The sequence below is a fragment of the Pseudonaja textilis genome, chromosome 4 (assembly GCF_049901715.1).
Source record: "Pseudonaja textilis isolate UNSWEBS1 chromosome 4, rPseTex1.2, whole genome shotgun sequence".
NCBI lineage: Eukaryota > Metazoa > Chordata > Lepidosauria > Squamata > Elapidae > Pseudonaja > Pseudonaja textilis.
This window is the reverse complement of record NC_141993.1, coordinates 48,765,115-48,785,702: the sequence shown is the minus strand read 5'-3', so window position 1 is coordinate 48,785,702 and position 20,588 is coordinate 48,765,115. Positions and strand designations below refer to the sequence as shown.

The following is a 20,588-nucleotide window of genomic DNA, read 5'->3' as shown; positions in this document are numbered from 1 at the left end:
AGCCAACATATAATCATTCAGATTTTCTTGCTTTCATTTGTAGCTTATAACTTATGCTTATAACTCTCCTAAAATAATAATTTCATTGCACAGACTTATATTTAATTCAGAGGTTTTAAAACAAAAAACTAGGATTGTGAAAGGAAATCAAGAGTGTCATTTTGCCTTATTAATTAAAAACTAAGGAGGAGTGAAAATGCCCAAAATCAATTAAAGTCTATGGGAAGATTAAGACTATCTTGTGGGAAACTGCCTTTTTTTTTTTTAGACACATATTATTTTATCTTGTTTTGCAATAAATGTGAAAATAACCTCAATTCTAAATTTTTCAATTTTGTGTCTCTTGGGTAGACAGATTCTTATAACAAACAGTTATAAGAGGAATCTCTTTCATATACATACCTGAATACATATATCTTTCACAATGAGAAAATGGAAGAAAATGATATATAAATTGATATATAACGCCTATCAATACTTCCTACTATTACATGTAGTACAGAGACTCCCCAATCTACAACCATTCATTTTATGACCATTTGAAAGTTACAACGGCCCTGAAAAAAACAATTTAAAACCAGCCCCTGCACGTGCAACTCCACAGCATCTGCATGGTGGTGGGATCAAAATTCAGGAGCTTGGTAACCGGCATGTATTTACAATAGCTGCAGAATCCCAAGGTCCTATGATCACCGTCTGCAACCCTCCAGTCAGCTTTCAATCAGCAAAATCAATCGGGGCGGGGGGAGGGGGAGCTGAATTTTATTAACAACAGCTTGATTCATTTAACAACTGCAGCTGTGGCAAAAAAAAAAAGTTGTAAAATTGGACACAACTCACTTAACAGCAACCTTGCTTAACAATAGAAACTCTGGTTCCAATTGTGGTCATAAGCTGAGGATTAGCTGTATTGTACAACTCCAGCTAAACACAAATACACGTATTCCCAGGCTTACCATCATTGATTCAGTGATTAAATTACAGATTGAGAAATATGAATCACAACTGATACCTCAAGTTTTGGCCGTTGCAGCAACACCATGATCACGTGACCAAAATGTGGTGCTTGTTAGCACTTACAACCACAGGTGTGTTGCAACTCCACCCACCTATGCCCTTTTTTATGAGGTGTAGCCACCCTGGCTGCTTATGCTTTAAAAAGGAAATACTAAAGGCAGCCCTTCAACACCCCTTTTTGCCAGTTTCCTGGGTGGGGCTGGAGCTGGCTAAGGGGGAAAAAAAGATAGGCAATCCCTTAGCCCCCATGTCTTAAAAATGTTCCTCTATCAAGCCCAAAATTGACATATGTGTAGCTATTTTAGTTAGGCTTAGTATATATTATTTTCCTTACTTTCACTGCCATGGCGGGAAGGGTTTCAGGCTTGCCACATTCCTAAGTGGGGAGGAGTGGAGATAGAGAGAGTTGTTTAGGCTAGGTGATTTTTCTTCCTGTGGGAAAACGAGCTTAGGCCCCTTGAGGTGGAGATTTATGACATCAAGCAACGTTGAATTACTTCTATTGGAGAATGTAACTTTGGAGGGTTGTTTCTAACTTCTAATAATGGGGTAATTCTGGGTTGTGTCAAATCTGGAATTACCACGGACTTTGCCAATTTGATGCTTTCCAAAATAAAAGAAATTGTCCTGGAAGGGGGACTTTGTTGTATTATTTTTAAATGGATTTCATAACTTGGAAACCTGACGTCCTCTTCACTTCATTGCAATCTTCTACTCCTTATGCAGTTGGGACTTTTATTCCTGGCAACCAAGGAATTTGCATGGAAACCACTAAATAGATTGCTAGAGGTGATCTCTTGATTCCACAGGAGATCTGCTTGGTGCTTTTAACCCTCAGGGAGTCAAACCAAAGCCAAGAAAGAGTCCGCTGTTGCACTCAATCGCTCTTTTCTTAGCTGCTTGTCAGTGACAACCATGGGATTCTTCCCTTCTTGCAGGAAAGTGTTCAGATGCTATCCATTGGGAGTTTTGCTGGAAAAGGGCATTTCCTTGCAAAGCACATGGTTGCCAAGGCATTTGGCATTCATTTCCCACAGGATTGCTGCTTTATACACCACTATGGAGGCTTCCCAGGCATTTGGAGTATGGCTGCTTTGTCTTGCATCCCGGAGCTTCCTAAGCATTTGGCACTTCCAGGCATGGTGTGTTTCATCATGCTGCTGGGCTAGGCTGGGACTGAGGCTTCTAGGGTTGGCCTGGCTTATTTTCAAAGCTTTCCTCTGCTTTCATCACACTATAGCATCCCAACTAGCATGCAGCCTGGCAGGGCCTCTCCCTACCCCTGAAGCACTCCTTGGTTCTTTATCTGGGACTCCATCCATCCAATTCTCACTTAACAACAGCAAGGAGGAATTGCTGGGTTGTGATTGGTGAGTGAAGCTCTCAAGTGACACCTCACTTAACAACTGCTAGTCCCAATGGTGATCCTAAATTGAGGACTATCTAAAAGATCAATTTGTAAATTACAATATTTGTCTGCTCATCACAGTATCACTTAATGAAGTCTTGATCTTCTGAATAGTATAATTTGACCTGAAAGGTCTGCATTTTTGTATAAATTTCATCTGAATATCATATGACTCTTATTTGTAGAGTCTCTTGAATTTCACATAACAGAAAGATAAAAACCCATGATCACGAAAATGCCATGGTAGAAATATGTTTCCCAACAATGCTTGCACTTTAGTAAGTACTGATAAGGTTGGCATTTATGTCTGCTGATCTTTTGATAAATAGCAAATATCTTATGACATTTATATACACTGACTGGACATCATGTGTTCAATGTATACTTCAGAAATCAAGAAAATATAACTCTCCTACCATATTGTATTTTGTTATTGTTATGATCGTTAAGATTGTGTTAGTACTGTTTTTATGATTTATACTCTGGATTCAAGGGTAGAATAAAAATTAAGATGAATAAAAAATTCTCTATTTTCATTTTTTCACTTTGTTTATAATAAATTTGGTTAGGGATTCAAGAATAAATTCAGACCATGTATATCTCAATAGATTTTTATAGATTAAGACAGACTTGACTATATCTGACCTGCAAAACTCCACATAAGCACATGATGACAGCAAACATCAGATAACTCTTTGTTATCATCTAGTGCATATATGGATTCTTATATTCCCTATATATTTCCATTTTAATGACAACAAAAGAAACTGTAATCCAGGATATCAGTATGTTTAGAAACACCAGGTTGGAGAAGAGTGCTTTAACCTAGCTAAAAATGATTATATGAAAAAGCCATATAATTAAACAGTGGGATAAATTGAAAGTCTGAAATATCTAGGAGCTGCAAACCAAGATTTTAAAAGTTAATGTGAGGTCTGCTTTTTTATTTCCTCAAAGAATTATTGCCAGATAAAGTTTTTAATGTGTATAAGAATTACTGTGTTTCTCATATAATAAGGCTGGGTCTTTTTTTTTTTTGAGCCCCCCAAAAATGGCTAGGCTGTCTTTTCGGGGGTGACTTAATTCCCCCCCCCTTGCATCTTTGGGTGGGCAGGTGGCGACGGCTTGGATGTTGACCTCGGCGTTGGTGGGGCACTTCGTATCGGGGTCAATGCAGGCAGCACCATATCCGGGTGTGCAACAAAAGTACTTCCTAACGGCAAGCCCCCCCACCATTCCCCCCCCATTTCCCATGTTTTAATATAAGCCTTAATTTGGGGGGAGGGGCTCAATTTCATTTCATGCCTATAAAACATGCTGGGACTTCCTATTGGGGGAGGCCATATTGTTGGAGAAACAGGGTACATAGAAATAAAGTATAAGGTAAACTAGTAATTTAGGGTTTTTTTTAAGCTTCTCATTAGAAATGTTTTAATTTCACTCTCAGGAAAGGCAAAAGCCGCTCTCCAGAAATGTTCCCTTGATTCTGTGTGCAGTAGGGGTGCAAACAGAATAGGGGATAGACAGAAGGGAGAGAAGTAAAATATTCCAGAACTTATGACCATTAAGAGTATCTGTCTACCTTCTTCCATTATCAATACACCACTAGGAAAGCAAGAATAACAGCACAAGCCAGAAATCAGACAGTTTGAATATGAAGTACCAATTCGTACCATATTTATATTCTAATCTAAATATCAAATGGCTTCCTGTCCTCCTCAGAAGAGGAAAACCAGGCCAATTTTTCTAAACTATACCTAATTTGCAAGGGTCAGCACTGTATCTTCTTATGGGATCTTAGCAAAAATATTTCTATCTGAACCATCAATCTTTCTGTGTTAGTGGCCAACTCTGGATATGTGCAACATGAATAGCTGGAATGACATACTTGTAAAAGCACTAGCACTAGCAATTATAATAATGATGAAAGAAGTTATGAAAATGAGCAGGAGCACAAACCTCAGACACCCAGAGAGAGACAGAGTGAGAAAGTACCTGGAAAGTTGTGAGTGTGCCAGTCCCTGGGTTATACAGGCATCGCAGTGAGGGCATGCTGTCCGCCAGGCTGGAGCAGCCCAGCCAAAGAGACCGGGGCATAGAACACTGCAGAGAAAGGACAACTATGAGATGGGACTGTATGAAACAGGATGGTACAGAATATAGAAATTTCTATGTCTGTACAGGTAGTCATTGACATAGAACCACAATTGGGACAGGAATTTCTGACAGGAGTTGTTGCAGTCATAAGTCAGTCAGACTTAATTTTTAATAATGGTCATTAAATAAATCACTGTGGTAGTTAGTTTCCCCATTGGGTACTTTTTGCTAGAAATTGGCAAAAAAGGTAACAAATCACAACCCTGTGACTGCTGGAGACTGAAATCAGTCATGATGCGAGACAGTTATCGAACACCTGAATTACAAACACATGACCATGGTGAGTGTACAATGATCGTAAGTGTGAATATAGGTCATAAGTCACTTTTTCCAAGGCTGTCGTAAATTTGAACCAAGTTTAATAATCAGTCATAAGTTGAAGACTACCTATAACTTAAGTTCTTAGCAAAATTACAAGTTAGTGTTAAGAAACTGAAAAAGGTTCCCCACACCCACACATTAGTGACCTGTATGCTCCCCTTAGAGAAAAGTAGGAAGGAGGGCAAGGTAGGAAATACCATACTACTTGCACACACAATTAAGGCTAATTAAATTTCTCATTAACATTTCATACTATTTTGTTTGCAAATGTATTCTAATTCAAAAGAGTTAATTCAATGCTTTTAGTGGAACTGAATTACTTGTTCTTTTAACCCATTAACCAACTAATTAAAGCAAATATTATAAAACCTCATGTAAGTATAATCAAGCTAATTCACTAACTGATTTTTCCTTCATAGAAATTCACCTGGCCCTTTCCCTGTGCATCTTAATCATGGCTAGTTTTCATAATGGCAATACCTTAACTATTGTTAATATTTATCATCTATTTCTACTCAAGGGTTAAAACAGATTAGCAGTAAATAAAATTAACATTTGTATCAATATGCTGGAAATTGAGACCAGAAATAGAAAGGTCCAAAAAGCTGAAGGCTTGACAAGTTTTCTCTTCCATTCATAACAATATACTTAGGTTAAACTAGTTACCAGTATAAAAGCACCTGACAATCTTTTAAGATGAACCTACCCATTACATTACACCAACCTTAGACATTTCCATCTCTATGATACTCCTGTACACATCTGAATTGTTGCAAAAACTGACCTTGACTACTTGGCCATAACTAACAGGTGAGCCTGTTACCTGGTTTGTATACTACAGCATGCAATAATTTGATTATCTTCTACTTTGAACTCTACCTGTTCTGTGCATACAGTTACCATGAATTATAGAATATGTTTATAATTAGCACAAGTGTGAATTCATACAAATGTAATTTATTCAGCAAACTAGATGTACTACAAAAGTTAAACTCAGCTTCAGTCCCCTCCTATTCATTTAGCGCTTAGACTTATATACTGCTTCACAGTGTTTTACACCCCTAAGCAGAAAACAGATAATCAGATAATCAGAGTTGGAAGTCATTTAATCCAATTCCCCAAGCGGGAGACCCTACACCATTTCTGACAAATGGCAGTCCAATCTCTTCTTGAAAGTCTCAAGTGATGGCGCTCCCACAACTTCCGAGGCCCAGGTGTTCCATTGGTTGATTATTCTGTCAGAAGGTTTCTCCTTATTTCCAGATTAAATCTCTCCTTGTTCAGTTTCCATCCATTATTCCTTGTCCAGCCTTCAGGCGCTTTAGAAAATAGCTTGACCCCTTCCTCTCTGTGGCAGCCCCTCTCTGTGGCAGCCCCTCTGTAAAGCGGTTTACAGAGTCAGCATATTGCCCCCAACAATCTGGGTCTCATTTTAATGACCTTGGAAGGATGGAAGGCTGAGTCAACCTTGAGCCAGTCAGGATTGAACTCCTGGAGTAAGCAGAGAGTTAGCCCTGCAGTACTATCTTGTAACCACTGTACCATAACAGCTCTTAGCACCCATACAGATAAAATGGGGATCTTAAAAAATTATCATAATATGCAAAAGTAAAAAGCAGGAATATTAGGCATATTCACCATTATACATAAAAATGGAATAATAATAATATAATAAAACAAAAAGGAAGAAAAAATGAATTAGAGACTTTAAAGAAATATATAACACCTTTACTATTTAACATGCTATGTGAAAAATTCCTTAGCAAAAGTTATTTGTCCTAATAAATTTTGTAACAATTTAGCTACGGCAGTTTACAAAAGCAATCAAATGAAGGTCATAGTGCAGCATCATGAATAAACCAGAGTTTTAGTCAAATCTGACTTGGTGTTTTATGCAAATTTAACTAACTAATAATCCTATTTGCTCTGCCTCTGGAATAGATAATTTCTAGCATGCAATTATTTTGCATGAGGAATGGAAGAAGATGGTTTGAAATTTGATCACTCTTTAAAAAGTAGGAGAGCTATGTTAATCTGATACCAAAAAATCAAGAGTCTGGTAGCACCTTTTTCAATCAACCATTTTTATTTTATTTTTTAAAAAATAAGGTTTTACCATTCTATTCATGTAATGAAATGAAGTGCAGACTACTAAATTTGTTAGTGAAATAAAAAATATTATCAGCCTCTTTATTTCTGGGTCTTTAGCAAGTAGCATTGAAAGGTGATAGTATCTATCAAGCCCCATTTCCATGATTATACCCATCTTCCTTTTTCTAAATATTATGTTTTTCATTTGTGTCTCAAATTGCCACTTCCTTGTTTCTCCCTATCTTCTTTGATATTTGTCCTACAGCCCCACTCTTGGTAACCCTTTGTCTCTGACTTTATTTCAGCATCTTTTGGGGAGCAGCATCTTTTTTATAAATAGTTCCACACTGAGAACCACTTTTAAATAATTTTTCAAAATCTTAGGTTTTTTTTCATCCCACTCATCATCTCACTTCCAGCAAAAGATCTGTGTTCCAATTTTAATGCAAAAATGGGAAATATGTCTAATGAATTTATACTCATAAAATTATTGCCAGGAAAATATTTTAATTACTACTCCAGTCTCATTTTTCTTCACTTCTCTGCCACTTCAGTACTATAGTTTGGTCTCTTGTATGAGCTCCTATGCTCTAGACCAGGTCTATCAAATTCCCGGCCCGCGGGCCAGATGCATCACGTGCTCAACATCCAGTTTAGCGAAGGGGGGAAATGTCCTGCAGATGTGACGACATGAGTTTGACATCCCTGCACTAGACTCAATGCTGAGTAGATTTCATGTCTGTGACAGCTCCATCCAGCTTGCTGGATCCTCCCAGCTGAGCACCAAAACATTAATATAAGGCAGTCTTGATCCCAGCAATTTGTTCTGAGTAGTAGACCTAAACAAAGCTGTTTTTTTTTTTTCATTAAAAAAAAATCCTTGCCTCTGAAACATTTCAATCCATAGTTTTATTTCATGACCATCAGAATTCCCCCTAGAGACTGATCTCCACGTACCTTAGAATGGACACAAATTCCAATCACTGCTGTAAGTTTTCTCCTTCCCTTCTTCCGTTTTCCCTTCTTCTGAAATCCCATTGGATTTAGTTCTAAGGACTTATACAGCATGTCATTTTTTTATCTATAACTTTTTCTATCTATCTAATCTACTTCTCCAAAAGTATTCTGATATTTGACTTAAGTGCTCCTTGGTGCTCTGTCTACTCAATTCCAAACATCTCACATTTCTTTTCAATATCTGTGCCCTCCATTGTTTCTTTCTACTTATGTCCTCCAAACAGCTTAACAGGCACAAATCCCTGGTTTTCTCCTTGGTTCTTCTGTTCCCTCTGCCCTTGCTGAATCATTCAGAAAATGATGCTTCTCCCGCTACAACATTCTAAAATATGATTCCCCTTTTAGTTCATTCTCCAAACATTTAAAAAAAAAAAGATTGGTCACATTTTACTCTTCCTTTGCATTCATTCATCCTTCTCCAGCATTCTGTTATCAAAATCACATACATATTCTGACCACATAATATCCTTCCTTAATTCTAAATACTGGTATTTTTTTCATTTCCAAATCCTACACCAATTTCTTCACTTTTATATTTGTCCTGTGCCTGGTCTCTTTACTGTTAAATCTCCTTCAGCTACCTGAACATTTCTTATTTATACCACAGTGCCTTTTCTCCTGTTAGTTATCTAAACAATTATCTCTCAGACTAATCCTCACTTTAGTTCCTCCAAATTTATCCTAAAAACCTATGTTCTCTAACAGTTTCTATATCCTTATTTCCTCTTTAAGTGGTTTTGGCTGGGAAGATAATAATTAAACTAATGAAGTGGCCTCTAGATTACCAAAGTTCATGCTGTAATACATTTTTCATCAATAGCCTACAATAGCTATCTCTAAATTAGTGCAAATGTAATGTAAACTGTGGGTAATCTAGATTCCTTTGAACATCTATCTATCTATCATATTTGCCTGGAAGATGCTGCCAGAAACCAGTCTATGGAAACTAACAAATAATTTTGACATTATAAATAAAATCCTAAAAAAAAACTAAAGAGCCTGAAAACTTCCTAATACATTTTATATAGCAAATTCACAATTATGAAATAATAAATACTTAGAAGGCTTGAATGTAGAAATAAATGTTTAAACTCTTCTTCAAACAAGAAGAATTAAAACAAGCCAGAGATTAAGTAATCCCCATTTCTAAGGGGAATTAGAAAGGGGGGAAAGCCCCAAGAAAAGCCTTGCTCTAGCTCACGTGTGTCAAGCTTGATCGTGTCACGGGATGTCACATGACGTATCACAACTTTTTTTTTGCCTTTGCAGAGCGGGGTGGGTGTGGCCTGCACTTGATGCATCCGGTCTGCAGGCGGCCAGTTTGACACCCCTGCTCCAGCTGATTTGAAGCAGGCCTCCAACATTCAGGACACAACCTGCAAAAAAATCCTTAGAAAACTATCAAGATTATCAAGACAAGGTTCACAACTTAGAAGGAAAGCATAGATCCTTCAGGTAGGCAGTATCTAAGCTATTTAGGAATTTCAATGCTAATAAAAGCACTTAGAATTTAATATGGAATTCTACTTTCTAATCTGCGATATTTGTTCCTGCAAATGCTGTGGTCATAAGTGTGAACCCATTACTCTGAATGAGCATTTTATGCCAGAAATTGGTGGAAATTCTAGAAACTGGAAAACAATGTCACAAATCATAGTCACATGATCACAGGACATTGCAATTGGTCATAAAGGCAAGCCAGTGGCTAAGCAGCCAAAATGTGATTGCATGGCCATGGAGGAGGTATGGCATCACATTTTATGATGACCAGAAGTGCATTACATTACACTTGTTTGGGGTCCTTCATAAGTGACCAATCAAGGATTACCTGTAGCACCAAAGAACTCCAACCAGAAGTCATTCTTGAGAGCATCTGACCTTATGCCAATTGGTGTATTTTCCTTAGCAAGAAGTCTACTCATACTCCCATTTTACTGTATTCTAACCTTGTCTCTTTTAAAATCTTTGCATTATGGGATAAACTGTCAGTTCATTGCAATAAATCAGTAATAATCTTTTAGATTTTCCAAATTGTTATGTGCCAGATGTCTCAAAATATCATTTAGACATCTTCCATACACAGACCTTCACATAGGTTCCCAATTTTTCCAACCAAACATATGGCTGTGGGAATGATAAAAGCTATAGCTTCAGCTCATTTGAAAGATAATTAAACACATTTATGGTTCCAATTCTAAATACACTTCCTAATGTGTATCTAGGATTGGAACCATAAATGTGCTTAATTCTAGAGAACTTGCCATGCTGAATAAAACAGCTAACTTCAGAATAAGTAAGGAAAAAACTGCTGATTAGATACAATCACAAGAAACAATACAATAAGTACAAATGTTAGCTAAGTTTGCTATTTAAATCCAATATAACAGAGAAAGAAAGCAATGGTTAAATCACTTTATCTATGAAATCTGAGGAAAATATACCTAAACTATAAATTAACGAGCTGTTTTGCAAGAAGCTGTGTTTATCTTTCTGAGTTTTGATGCTCCCATTCCCATCTTTATTTTTGGAGGAAAACAATTTTAGTTCAAAAATTCTCACTTTGTTGCTAAATAATCTGAGATTCCTTCAGGGAATAGCTAAAAATTCATATATCTGATCATTAGAGCTCCTAAAACTGGAAAAGTATTATTTTTAAAAACTTTCTATTCAACGATAACTGAAGTGGTTAATATAAATAAAATGAAGCCAACTATTAAAATATAAAATAAGATTTTATTGCATTTGTAAACATTCTCATTTAATAATCACAATAAATGTACATCATACAACATGTCTGAACTATCATTAAATTACAATATTACAATGCAAAATCCTCTACAGAAGAAACAAAAGCATCAGATGGAGCTAAATTTCTTAGCAAATATATGGTCTGATTGGACACTATATTTAATATACCTCCTAAAGTAGTTAATTTTAAGCTCCTCCCTCAGACTACTACTTCCAGGCACTGCCAATGATCACCATTATAATCAACTCCATACTCCAACAAAAACATATGCTTCAAGCCATTTAGGGCCTTAAAAGCCAAGACCAATACCTTGAAAACTGACAGTCAGTGAAGATCACTAAAGGTAGATACAATCATAAATAATTCCAATGATTAGGATGAAAAGGTGAGTCCATTTAACTTGTTTTCCAAAGGCAGAGAGAAGACACAAATGTAACATCTAACAAAAAGCATTTCATAGCCTATGCTGTTCTAATTTAAGATTATGCCTTTCTTAATGGAAACATCTAGTGTTAAACATGACAGACATAGTAGAGGATCTTTTGGTACCGAGACTAGCAATCAAGTGCACAATATATGAATGCACAAAGGAGGAAAAAATTGCAGAATAAAAAGCCAATACATTCTGAATTAAACTAATTAACAAGCACCCATTAAATTGCCAAATAGGAAATCCACCAGAATTAGGAAGACACACCTTTTCCTTTGTCCCTGTAGGTTATAATAACCAATTAGGTTATAAAAATTGTCACCAAACTGTTTCTATTCTCCATAAAGTTTATATAATCCAATGGGGTTTCCTCTCTTTTTTAAGTTTTTAACTCTTGTTATAGTTAAAAATATGAGCCATATTTTAACATAAAATAATGTGAAATGTTGTATTTTAATTTGAAAAGGAAAAAGGAAAAAATCCAGAAATTACTAAAGGGCTCAGATAAACACTGATAAATTGACATAGGAAAAATAAATAGTCCTATCCAGTGTTCATACAAAGAATTCCTTTTTATTCTATACTGGTCTCTGTGGTAACAACAGGGTGCCTGTATTGTTGTTATAACTGCTTTTGCCTTTATAGAAGGACAAAGGTTAATTGCTTTTCTGGAGGTCACCCAGCAAGCCAACATTGGAGTCAAAAAATTGGACCCAAACTTCCTTATTCCAAGGCATTATTTAACTATTTCTTTGCAGTTATTTCTTGTACGTACAGCATGCTTTAGAATCCATCCAGAGTCTCAAATCCAATAGGATTGACAAATCCCTTAATCCCTGCATGGAAAAGAAAGTAGCCTAAAAATAAAGTGGAGTTTTAAATCATGCCTTGGTAAACTACCTGCTGTATGATAGATTCCATAAACTCAAACACAAATCAACAACAGTTACTTTGTTGCTAGCACACCATTCCATACATATTTGAATGACAATAAGGAATTTCACAGAAAGGCCATAACCTGGCCATAATATTTTGAGAAAAACCTCTCTTTCCAATCTAGAAATCTTTGACATGCATTTTACTGGTTTTATCTTGAACCCCCATAATCAATTGTCAAGATGAGTGCTGTTCCCCCCCCCTCCCTACTTGAATTGAACTTCAATTATTTCCAATCAGTTCATCTAAAGCAACTTTCAAGCACTTGTTAAGGGCATCCTCTTCTTCCTCACTGGAATCCCAATGGAAGATAAAATAAAGCTGTACATCATCAGTTATATAAAACCACACATGAATCCTGCCAATGTTTTGCACAGATGTTAAGCAGCCCAAGTGATAACAACTTAAGAAATTTCTCTTATCATCAAATTCTGGATATTTTACTTCTTCAACAGTATCAATTAAATAATTCATGGGCAAAAACAAGAAAAGGCTCCCAACAAAGAAGCTTGCAGTCTAAACCCAAGAGCTGAGAGGGGTGGGTGGGACGAAGGACACAACAAATGTGAGATAAAGGGAATAGTTACTACTCTTAAGGCCTCATAGAGAATTGTTGTTGTTCTCAGCATTTGGTATGTTGTTGTTGTTTTTTTAAAAAAACAAGCCTATGTTTTTTTTTCCAAAAAACAAGCCTTTAGCCTGAAATGATAGGAAGTTCAACTAGATTTTTTTTTCTAGTACTGCGTTTTTCCCTGATTAAACTAATTATCCCCGTGGAAGTATTTTCCAGGCGTGTGCATATGCACTCAAAAGATTTCAGAAGGGCGTAGAAGCAGACAGGCTTAGCCTGCAAATAGCTGCTTTGAGAAACACTTCACTGAATTATTTGCATAGGCCCAAGAAGCATGTTTCTTCCAACCTTCTAATAGGGGCGGGGCCTTTCTCAAGCATGCTTCATATGAAATTGTCCCTATTACTTATGAAATAAAAGAGAAGAGAGGATAAGTGGTTATAAACTTTTATGGAAATATTCATCACAAAATATATTGTGGATTTTTATCTAATTCTTCAGTTGACTCACAACTACATTTACGAATCCCTCTGATAAACCTTTTTAACTGATAGTATAAAGTTGTGGTTATTTTTACAGTCAGTGAGTGCTCACAATATCTAATTAAAAACAACTAAACTCAAGCCCTTACCAGATTGTCTCAACCAAATTACCATCCTTTAGTTCTGCATTTGCTGAATAAAATGACAATGTATCACCTACTGGATAAAATATTGCAAAAATATATTAAAAAGCAACATTGTATATCACATTCTTTTAAAAAACTACATAATTTTTACTCTAGTTACTATATAATTGGAGACTTCTATGGACATATTTGACTAAACAGGCATTTTAAAAATGTGACATACTATCATGCTCAAAGTTGTGCATGGAATATGAGCACAAACACATTCATTCAGTGGGATGCACTTACTCAAAACTGCCAGTTTTATTATCTTTAATTAGTGAAAAAATTCTCCAAGTACAATATGCAGAATTGGTGACTTGTGGAAAGTATACAGGTAGCTCATTTAGCTACCACAACTAGGATTGGCAACTGGGTTGATAAGTGAAGCTGTCACTAAGTGTTACTGCAACTATGCTTATGGTCTTCCGCTTTTCCTTGCTTTACAGAGCTGCATGTGAGGAGTGGTCACAAGGTTACTTTTTTTTTCCAAACACTAAGTGTGAGGGAGAATGATGCAATTTTAGCTGAAGGGGGGAAAGGACAGAAAAATGGAGGAAACAGAGGGAACAGGTGGTACAAAATTGATCTGCTAACTGGAGGGATAATATGCAGAGAATTATGCCATGTTGGAAAAGTTGGGCAGCAAAGATGGCAGAGATGTGGAAAAGGAGAGAATCTTTCAGAGAAGCGTGGTGATCTGAGAAGCCACAGCTGGAAGAGAAGCTGGAAGCCCAGATTTGTTCTCTTTGCATCCCAGACTGTGATCCAAAGAAGAGGACTGAGAAAGACTGAGCACGCTCATGCATACAAAGACAGAAGGAAATATATAGATGGGAGTAATTAAAATCAAAACTGCGGGAGAATGTCAGCAAGGGCAGGCAATGGGTGAAAGCAACTGCTCAGCTAGTGGGTAAGAGTTGAATAAATGAAAAGAGTTTTGGATGGGAGGAAGGAATAAATGAACAGATTTAATGTTATTGGAAATTGTACGAGACACTTCCCAGGGAAGGAATACCAGACTAAGATGGCCTCACTTTTAGTGGAGCTGACAATCAAGGTGGAACTTGGAGCAGGTGAAGGTACTGTCTCCCCAAGATAAAAGAGAGGACTTTGGATTGATCGAAGTGCTTCTTACAGATGCTCCCTATAATGAGCAGTTTCCAGAGGATTTGAGAGCTCTGGGAGGTAGGAGGGAGAGTTTTGCCCAAGCCACAGTTCAGAGCATTTCAAAAGGACACTGAGTTAGTCCAATAACCTTCTTCGTCACTTTTATTGGAAACTGCAAATGTAACCTGCTTTTTGGACCTTAAGAACCTCCAAGAGGACAAGTTTTATTACAATGGGTAATATTCTTCCAACCTGCAGCAAAAGAAGATTTATGTTCGTTTAAAACTTGAAGAAAAATGTTTCTTAGAAATAAGCAGTGAAAGAGTGACCAGAATGTTGATTCCGGAAAGTTTTTAAAATGGACTACAGGGCCAGATTGATTAGAAACAAGGTTTTTGAAAAGTTATAAGAATACTTCCTGCCCAATAGATATGAAGATTTAAGTCTAAGTATAAGAAATCTCTTCCTGGGAAAATGTTTTAGATGAGAGCAAAGGTTGATGAGATTTTGAAGGTTAGTTACTAGAGGAAGCCATAAAGACTTAAAAGCTTGTATTGAAGGAGAATTCTCATTCGCCAAAATGTTGAGAAATATTTTAATTCAGGGAGAATTTGGCAACAATGTATCCAAAACATAGCCTTAAGACATGGCTGTCCAACCTTTTGGCTTGCCTAGAATTGTCTTGGACCACATATAAAATATATAAAATGGTTACTGTATATAAATATCATTAAAAGATATTTCTTTTATGTATACTGAGAGCATTTGCACCAAGATAAATTCCTTGTGTGTCCAATCACACTTAGCCAATAAAGAATTCTAAAATGACAATAATTGTAAAAGTCTATGATCTTGCGGAGAAAGTTGGCCACATCTGCTTTAGACTTTTTTATACATAAAAATGGAAGAAATACCAGAGCTATCGCTGTTATAACTGAGAATCAGGGTGTTTAGGGTATGGATTTAAAACTGACATGATACAAGAATGATGTTGACAAAAATGTTATACAGGAACTACAAATGAAACCTGCTGAGGTTTTAATAGTTAAACGGTGAACAAATAATAAACTAGAAGAGTGACTTGGATATGTGGCTTTTAACTCAGAAAAGTGACCTTGACAATTTTTTTACTTTGGATTTACAAAAGAAATGTGTTATATTATTTCATGAGAAAAGGAAAAAAGAGAATCTATCAGCTTTTCCAACATTACCAAAAAGGAATAATTAAGACCTTTAAAACAAAGATTTACAAATTTGCCTTATTCGATCAAGGTATATATATGATCCTTTTAAAAATAGCTTTTAATGGGTTTTCTTGACTACAACTGAATGGTAAAATTTTAAATATTTGTTTATAGACAAATATAGGAAGAAGCAAGTGATAATAAATATCACTTTCATATTAAATTATATTAGAATTGAGAGGAGATGATGAGAAGAAATTTGTGGAACTTCACTTGAAGGGATTGAAGATTAATATTTTTGATTGTTTTAGTAGTTCTTAATGGATTTTTTATCAATGATTTAAAGATTTATTTAAAGATACAAGATGAGATGTGGAATATTTTCTTTCTTTGGAGAAAATGATGAGATATTGTGTAAAGTACAGTCATATCTAAGCAAGAGAGGTGGCATATAAATTTAATAAATAGTATAAAGGATTGAAATATATATATTTTCCCCTCTGGAATCTCTTAATGGACTTTTGCTGATTAAGAGTGACAGGTAAGGCTTTATTATTTGCCAACAGATAAAACAGGAGATACGGGATGAAGAGATTTTTGACTGAAATATTAGAAAAGATGTTGAGTTATTTAAAATATTTTTACTTGTTTTGATAAAGAGGGAAGATGTTTCTATATTTCTTTTATTTTGCTTTGTTTCCTTTTTTATACACTTTCCCTTTGCCCCTACCCTTCTTCTCTTTCCTTTTTGCCCTTTTTTCCTTCCTCCCTTTTTTTCTTTTTTATATTTTTGGCCCATCCAAGGAAAAAAATGTTTGTTAGGAGACCTCACATTTCAAAAAGTGCGGTAAGAGATGATTCAAAGGCAAGCACATTTTGTGGGAGTTTCTCTGCAAAATAATTCCCTCCACCAAATAAAAGAACTGCAATCACATATTTAATATTGAAAAAAACATGTACAATATGGCTTTTTCAAGAGAAGTAATTCTTTAGAGCAGGGGTATCAAACTCAAGGCCCGCAGGCTGGATCCTGCCCATGGAGTGCTTAAGTCCGTCTTGCAGTACCTCTGGCAGCTAAAATGGGCTACACATGGCTCACCTGCACCTCACTCCATGGCCTCCTGCAGCACTCTGCCAGCCAATAACGCCCCCCAAAAACGGCCTAAAATGGCCCAGAAAATGGCTGGCAGAGTGCTACAGGCCATGGACAGTGAAAATGGGATGCAGAGGGGTTGCAAGTAGACCCCACCATTTTGGCCAACAGGATGCTGTAGAGACATCCATCCTTCCCCCCACCCCCGCCAGCCTGCAAAGAACTACAATGCTGATCCAGCCCTCGGAGAAATCCAGTTTGACACCCCTGCTTTAGAGGTATCTGAATGGTTAGTTTTTTTCTGATAAAGTGCTATACTTTATAATTGCTGGATTGCATTAATTTATTTTTTGTGATTTTGACAATTATATTATTGTAATGTTATATTTTGCTGTGTTGTATAGAAACAGAGCCTAGCAGCATCAAACATTTGCAATTAGTAAATAAACCAAATCATGGCTCAATACATGACAAATGTATCTTTTCTTTTTATATACTCTAAGAGCATATGCACCAAAGACAAATTCCTTGTGTGTCCAATCACACTTGGCCAATAAAGAATTCTATTCTAATAGAAAACCTTATTCTCCAACCTCATAGAAATCAAATTTAACATGTTTATTTCCCTTTCCATAAAGTTGCAAACTTTGTTGTAATAGTAATATCTATAACTGAGATGTTTCCATTCAAACATCATATTGAAATATAATTAGTACTAATTATGCTCAAACCATTGTCGTTTTTGCTTGTTGGTAATCTATTCCACTCTATTGATTCAGACATTTAAAATTAACAATAGTTGAATTTCATTGATTATCATGTCTGTACGAAACCTATCATTTAATAACTTGACAATCAGGTTTTTAAATGATAGGGCAAAGGAAAAAGCAAGCATCTTTTAAACTATTAAAAAGCATTTTTTTTGAGTGGACATTATTGTTAAAAAAGACTGGTATCAGCATGCTGAAGATGGAATGTTATTGGTCAATGGACAACATCCATTCAAAGGAAAAAGTCGAGATCAAAATCTTAAAAAGAAGCATGGACATCTGTTTCTTTCCAAAACTTGTGCTCATAAAACAAAAAGACAAAATTTGTTCACCAACTATTCTTCATTTCAGTATACCATTCTCTGTAAAAGCCTACTAAGGATTGTAATATTAATATGACTGACCCCTCACAATTCCTGCTTAACGGTTTTTCTGAATTTAGGGGGCTAAAATTATTCAAATCTATTCAGTTATTTTTAAATAACATTGTCAGCTTTATTATTTCACTGAGTGATCAACCTTCCAGAAATCCATTTTGTTTCATTTTTATTTATAATATAAATTAGTTTAACATCACTTTTACTAAGGTTGTTATATTTAATGTATAAATCAGACACCAGATCGATAGAAAGTAATGCAAAAACTACTGCCAGTGAAGAGACAATTTGGAAGACAGTTTGCACATAAACCAAGACTTTGCTAAAGGCTTTGTCAAGCTGAAGGATTTGCTATAATGTTACTTTTTAATAATATTTTCTTTTTAATAATATTTTCTTCATATCATAATTCAATTCTCCTAATTAAACCTTGCCACGTAATAATTTAAAAAATAATGCCAACTTAAAGAAGGGGACAAAGAACAGGTATACAAGAAAAAGCAACATAAATATTTATTTTAAAAACACAAGTGAAAAAAATTGTAGTCATTGTTGAAAAATACCTGAAAGAGGAAAACTATTCACACTGCAAATAAAATACTGCAAATAATTTCAACCTTACTTACTCATTTATTTTAGATCAATATGTGGACTATGTCGAATCCTTAGGGTATTGTTTTCTCTCTAGCTATAAATACAACTCCCCAGAAATACTGCATTTAATACAGGTAAAGGTGCATAAGTTACTGTCATTACTCAGTCATAAGGAAAACACACTTTCAACTGTAAACCATGCATTCAAGATTCTATTAAGCATTACTGACATATCAACAAATTTATTTTTATAAAAATAACTATGTGCAGTATATATTTAAAAGAAAAGTGAATACATTTAAATTTTCATCAAGCAAGTTATTTGTATTCAGATTAAATACAGAAATTGGAATGGAACAGTTTATAATGGTGAATGGGTAAATTCAATGACACCTATGGTACTCTTACAAAAATGTAGCTTAAGCAAGTAATGTGATCATAAAGTCAGAAAATATAGACTTCAAATGTGATTTAACCTGATTAATGTAAACAGGCAAATTCAAACTCCATGTTTTCAGCAATTTTTGATCCTACTGATTTATGCAACAATAATCTTGAAAATAAATAAGATGACTAATTTATTACATGATTAACTCTTAGCTACTCTATCCTAGTTATAAAATAAAAACGTATTGACTAATAAATTTGTTTCTTCTGTACTATAACATACTGTTTCAGTTACTTAATGATTATGTGCATTATGGCTCAGCAGGTGGCAGCACCTTGTTGAGAAAGTTAAACATGATCAAGCCTAGTTAATTCTTGACTAGGACTTAGTTAGGGAACTCCAACTGTATGCTAGACTGGGATGCTGACAAAATGCCCCAGACAAACACAGTGGTAAACTACTTCCTGTATTGTTACAAAGAAAATAGCAGGGACACATCCATGTACTCATGAGGAAGTGAGCTCAGTTTGAGGGTTTGTCTATCTTTTAAGGTATATACTTCATTTAAATTTTATTACTACTAGGTAATTTTCATTACTACCTAATATTCCCTTGGCAATTCTTCATAACATTCCACCAGATTTTACATATTCAATAATTGCATCTTCAGTCTATTCTCCGGATTCTAGAGCCACATATAAAAAAATAAAATCACTGAAACACTCAAAACTCTACCCTTTCTTTTAAAGGTTTATTTTATATCCTCCTTCTTAATTTAATGGATTTTTCAAATCAGTTTGCTTTAGCTGAGCTCCAAAGAGACATTTATTTCAGCACAATGTTCACTACTCTAACTACAAGCATAGTATGTAGTTTATCTTCATTGTTTTAATTTTTCAATACCATGACATAATTCCTACTTTCAACAAAGGTGTAACTTTTTGTCTCTACTGCATTTTCCCACAAATATTACTATCACAAGCATGCATGTGTCACACATGCAAAGTTTAAAACAGGATTCTTTAGGGAGAATTGTTATACTAGATTTGTTTTAAGATGCTGACAACAATTGCTAGAGCCAGAATGCCGAAACATCTAAAGCTTGGCCTTTAATAATCACCAAAGTAATATAGCAGTAGACTACCTCTGAGCAGGGACTCCCAATAGTGTCAGATTGTGTCAAACTGCAGGATTGTTATGGGATATGAGCAAATGTCCACACTTGTTTTACCCAATCAAATCTGAATTAGGCTCTAGATGTAAGTCTCCTGTGTATTAACCCATTGCCCTCCCTGTTATATCACCACTACAGATCTTCACACTTGAAGGTTAATTTTAATTCAGCAATTTAAGTTGTTGTTTCCCATCTTTCTAGGTATTGTTCCACTCTCCCTTCTGATGATCCTTGTTTGAACTTTTACTCATGAGAAGTGGAAAATGTACACAGCATGCAGACACAAAATACACATAAATATAGATATGGCACTGGTATTTGATTACAGAATAAGAGTTGAATTCTGTATATACTTTACTTATGAAACAAGCACATGTTTCTGGTGCAAACTCTAACCATAAATAAGAAACAGTAATACAGTCCAACCTGCTTTAGCCATGCTTGGTATCCTGAAGCTGTAAGTTGGAATCCATCTTTAGGCATGTGTATTCGTGGCTAGGAAAGAATAGACATAAAAGACCTCCTTTTATATTG

General features: G+C 35.5%; 1 protein-coding gene across 24 annotated transcripts in view; it reads right to left on the bottom strand.

Annotated features, from left to right (window-relative positions):
• BTRC (beta-transducin repeat containing E3 ubiquitin protein ligase) overlaps positions 1–20,588 on the bottom strand; it is a 170,873-nt gene that overhangs the window by 117,559 nt on the left and 32,726 nt on the right. For 8 of the 24 annotated variants that reach the window (XR_015743507.1, XM_087932840.1, XM_026701149.2 and 5 more), the window contains 2 exons: positions 20,481–20,549; positions 4,421–4,528 (listed from right to left, as the gene is read on the bottom strand). The exons of 6 other annotated variants lie outside the window; for them this stretch is intronic. Coding sequence is in view for 16 of the 18 variants with exons in the window: in XM_026701149.2 (XP_026556934.1) it covers positions 4,421–4,528; positions 20,481–20,549 (177 nt within the window). In the remaining 2 variants the exon portion in view is untranslated. Of the gene's footprint in view, positions 1–4,420; positions 4,529–9,212; positions 9,388–20,480; positions 20,550–20,588 lie in introns of all 24 variants that reach the window. 10 more of the 24 variants (XM_026701153.2, XM_026701155.2, XM_087932847.1 and 7 more) reach the window with 5 other exon arrangements.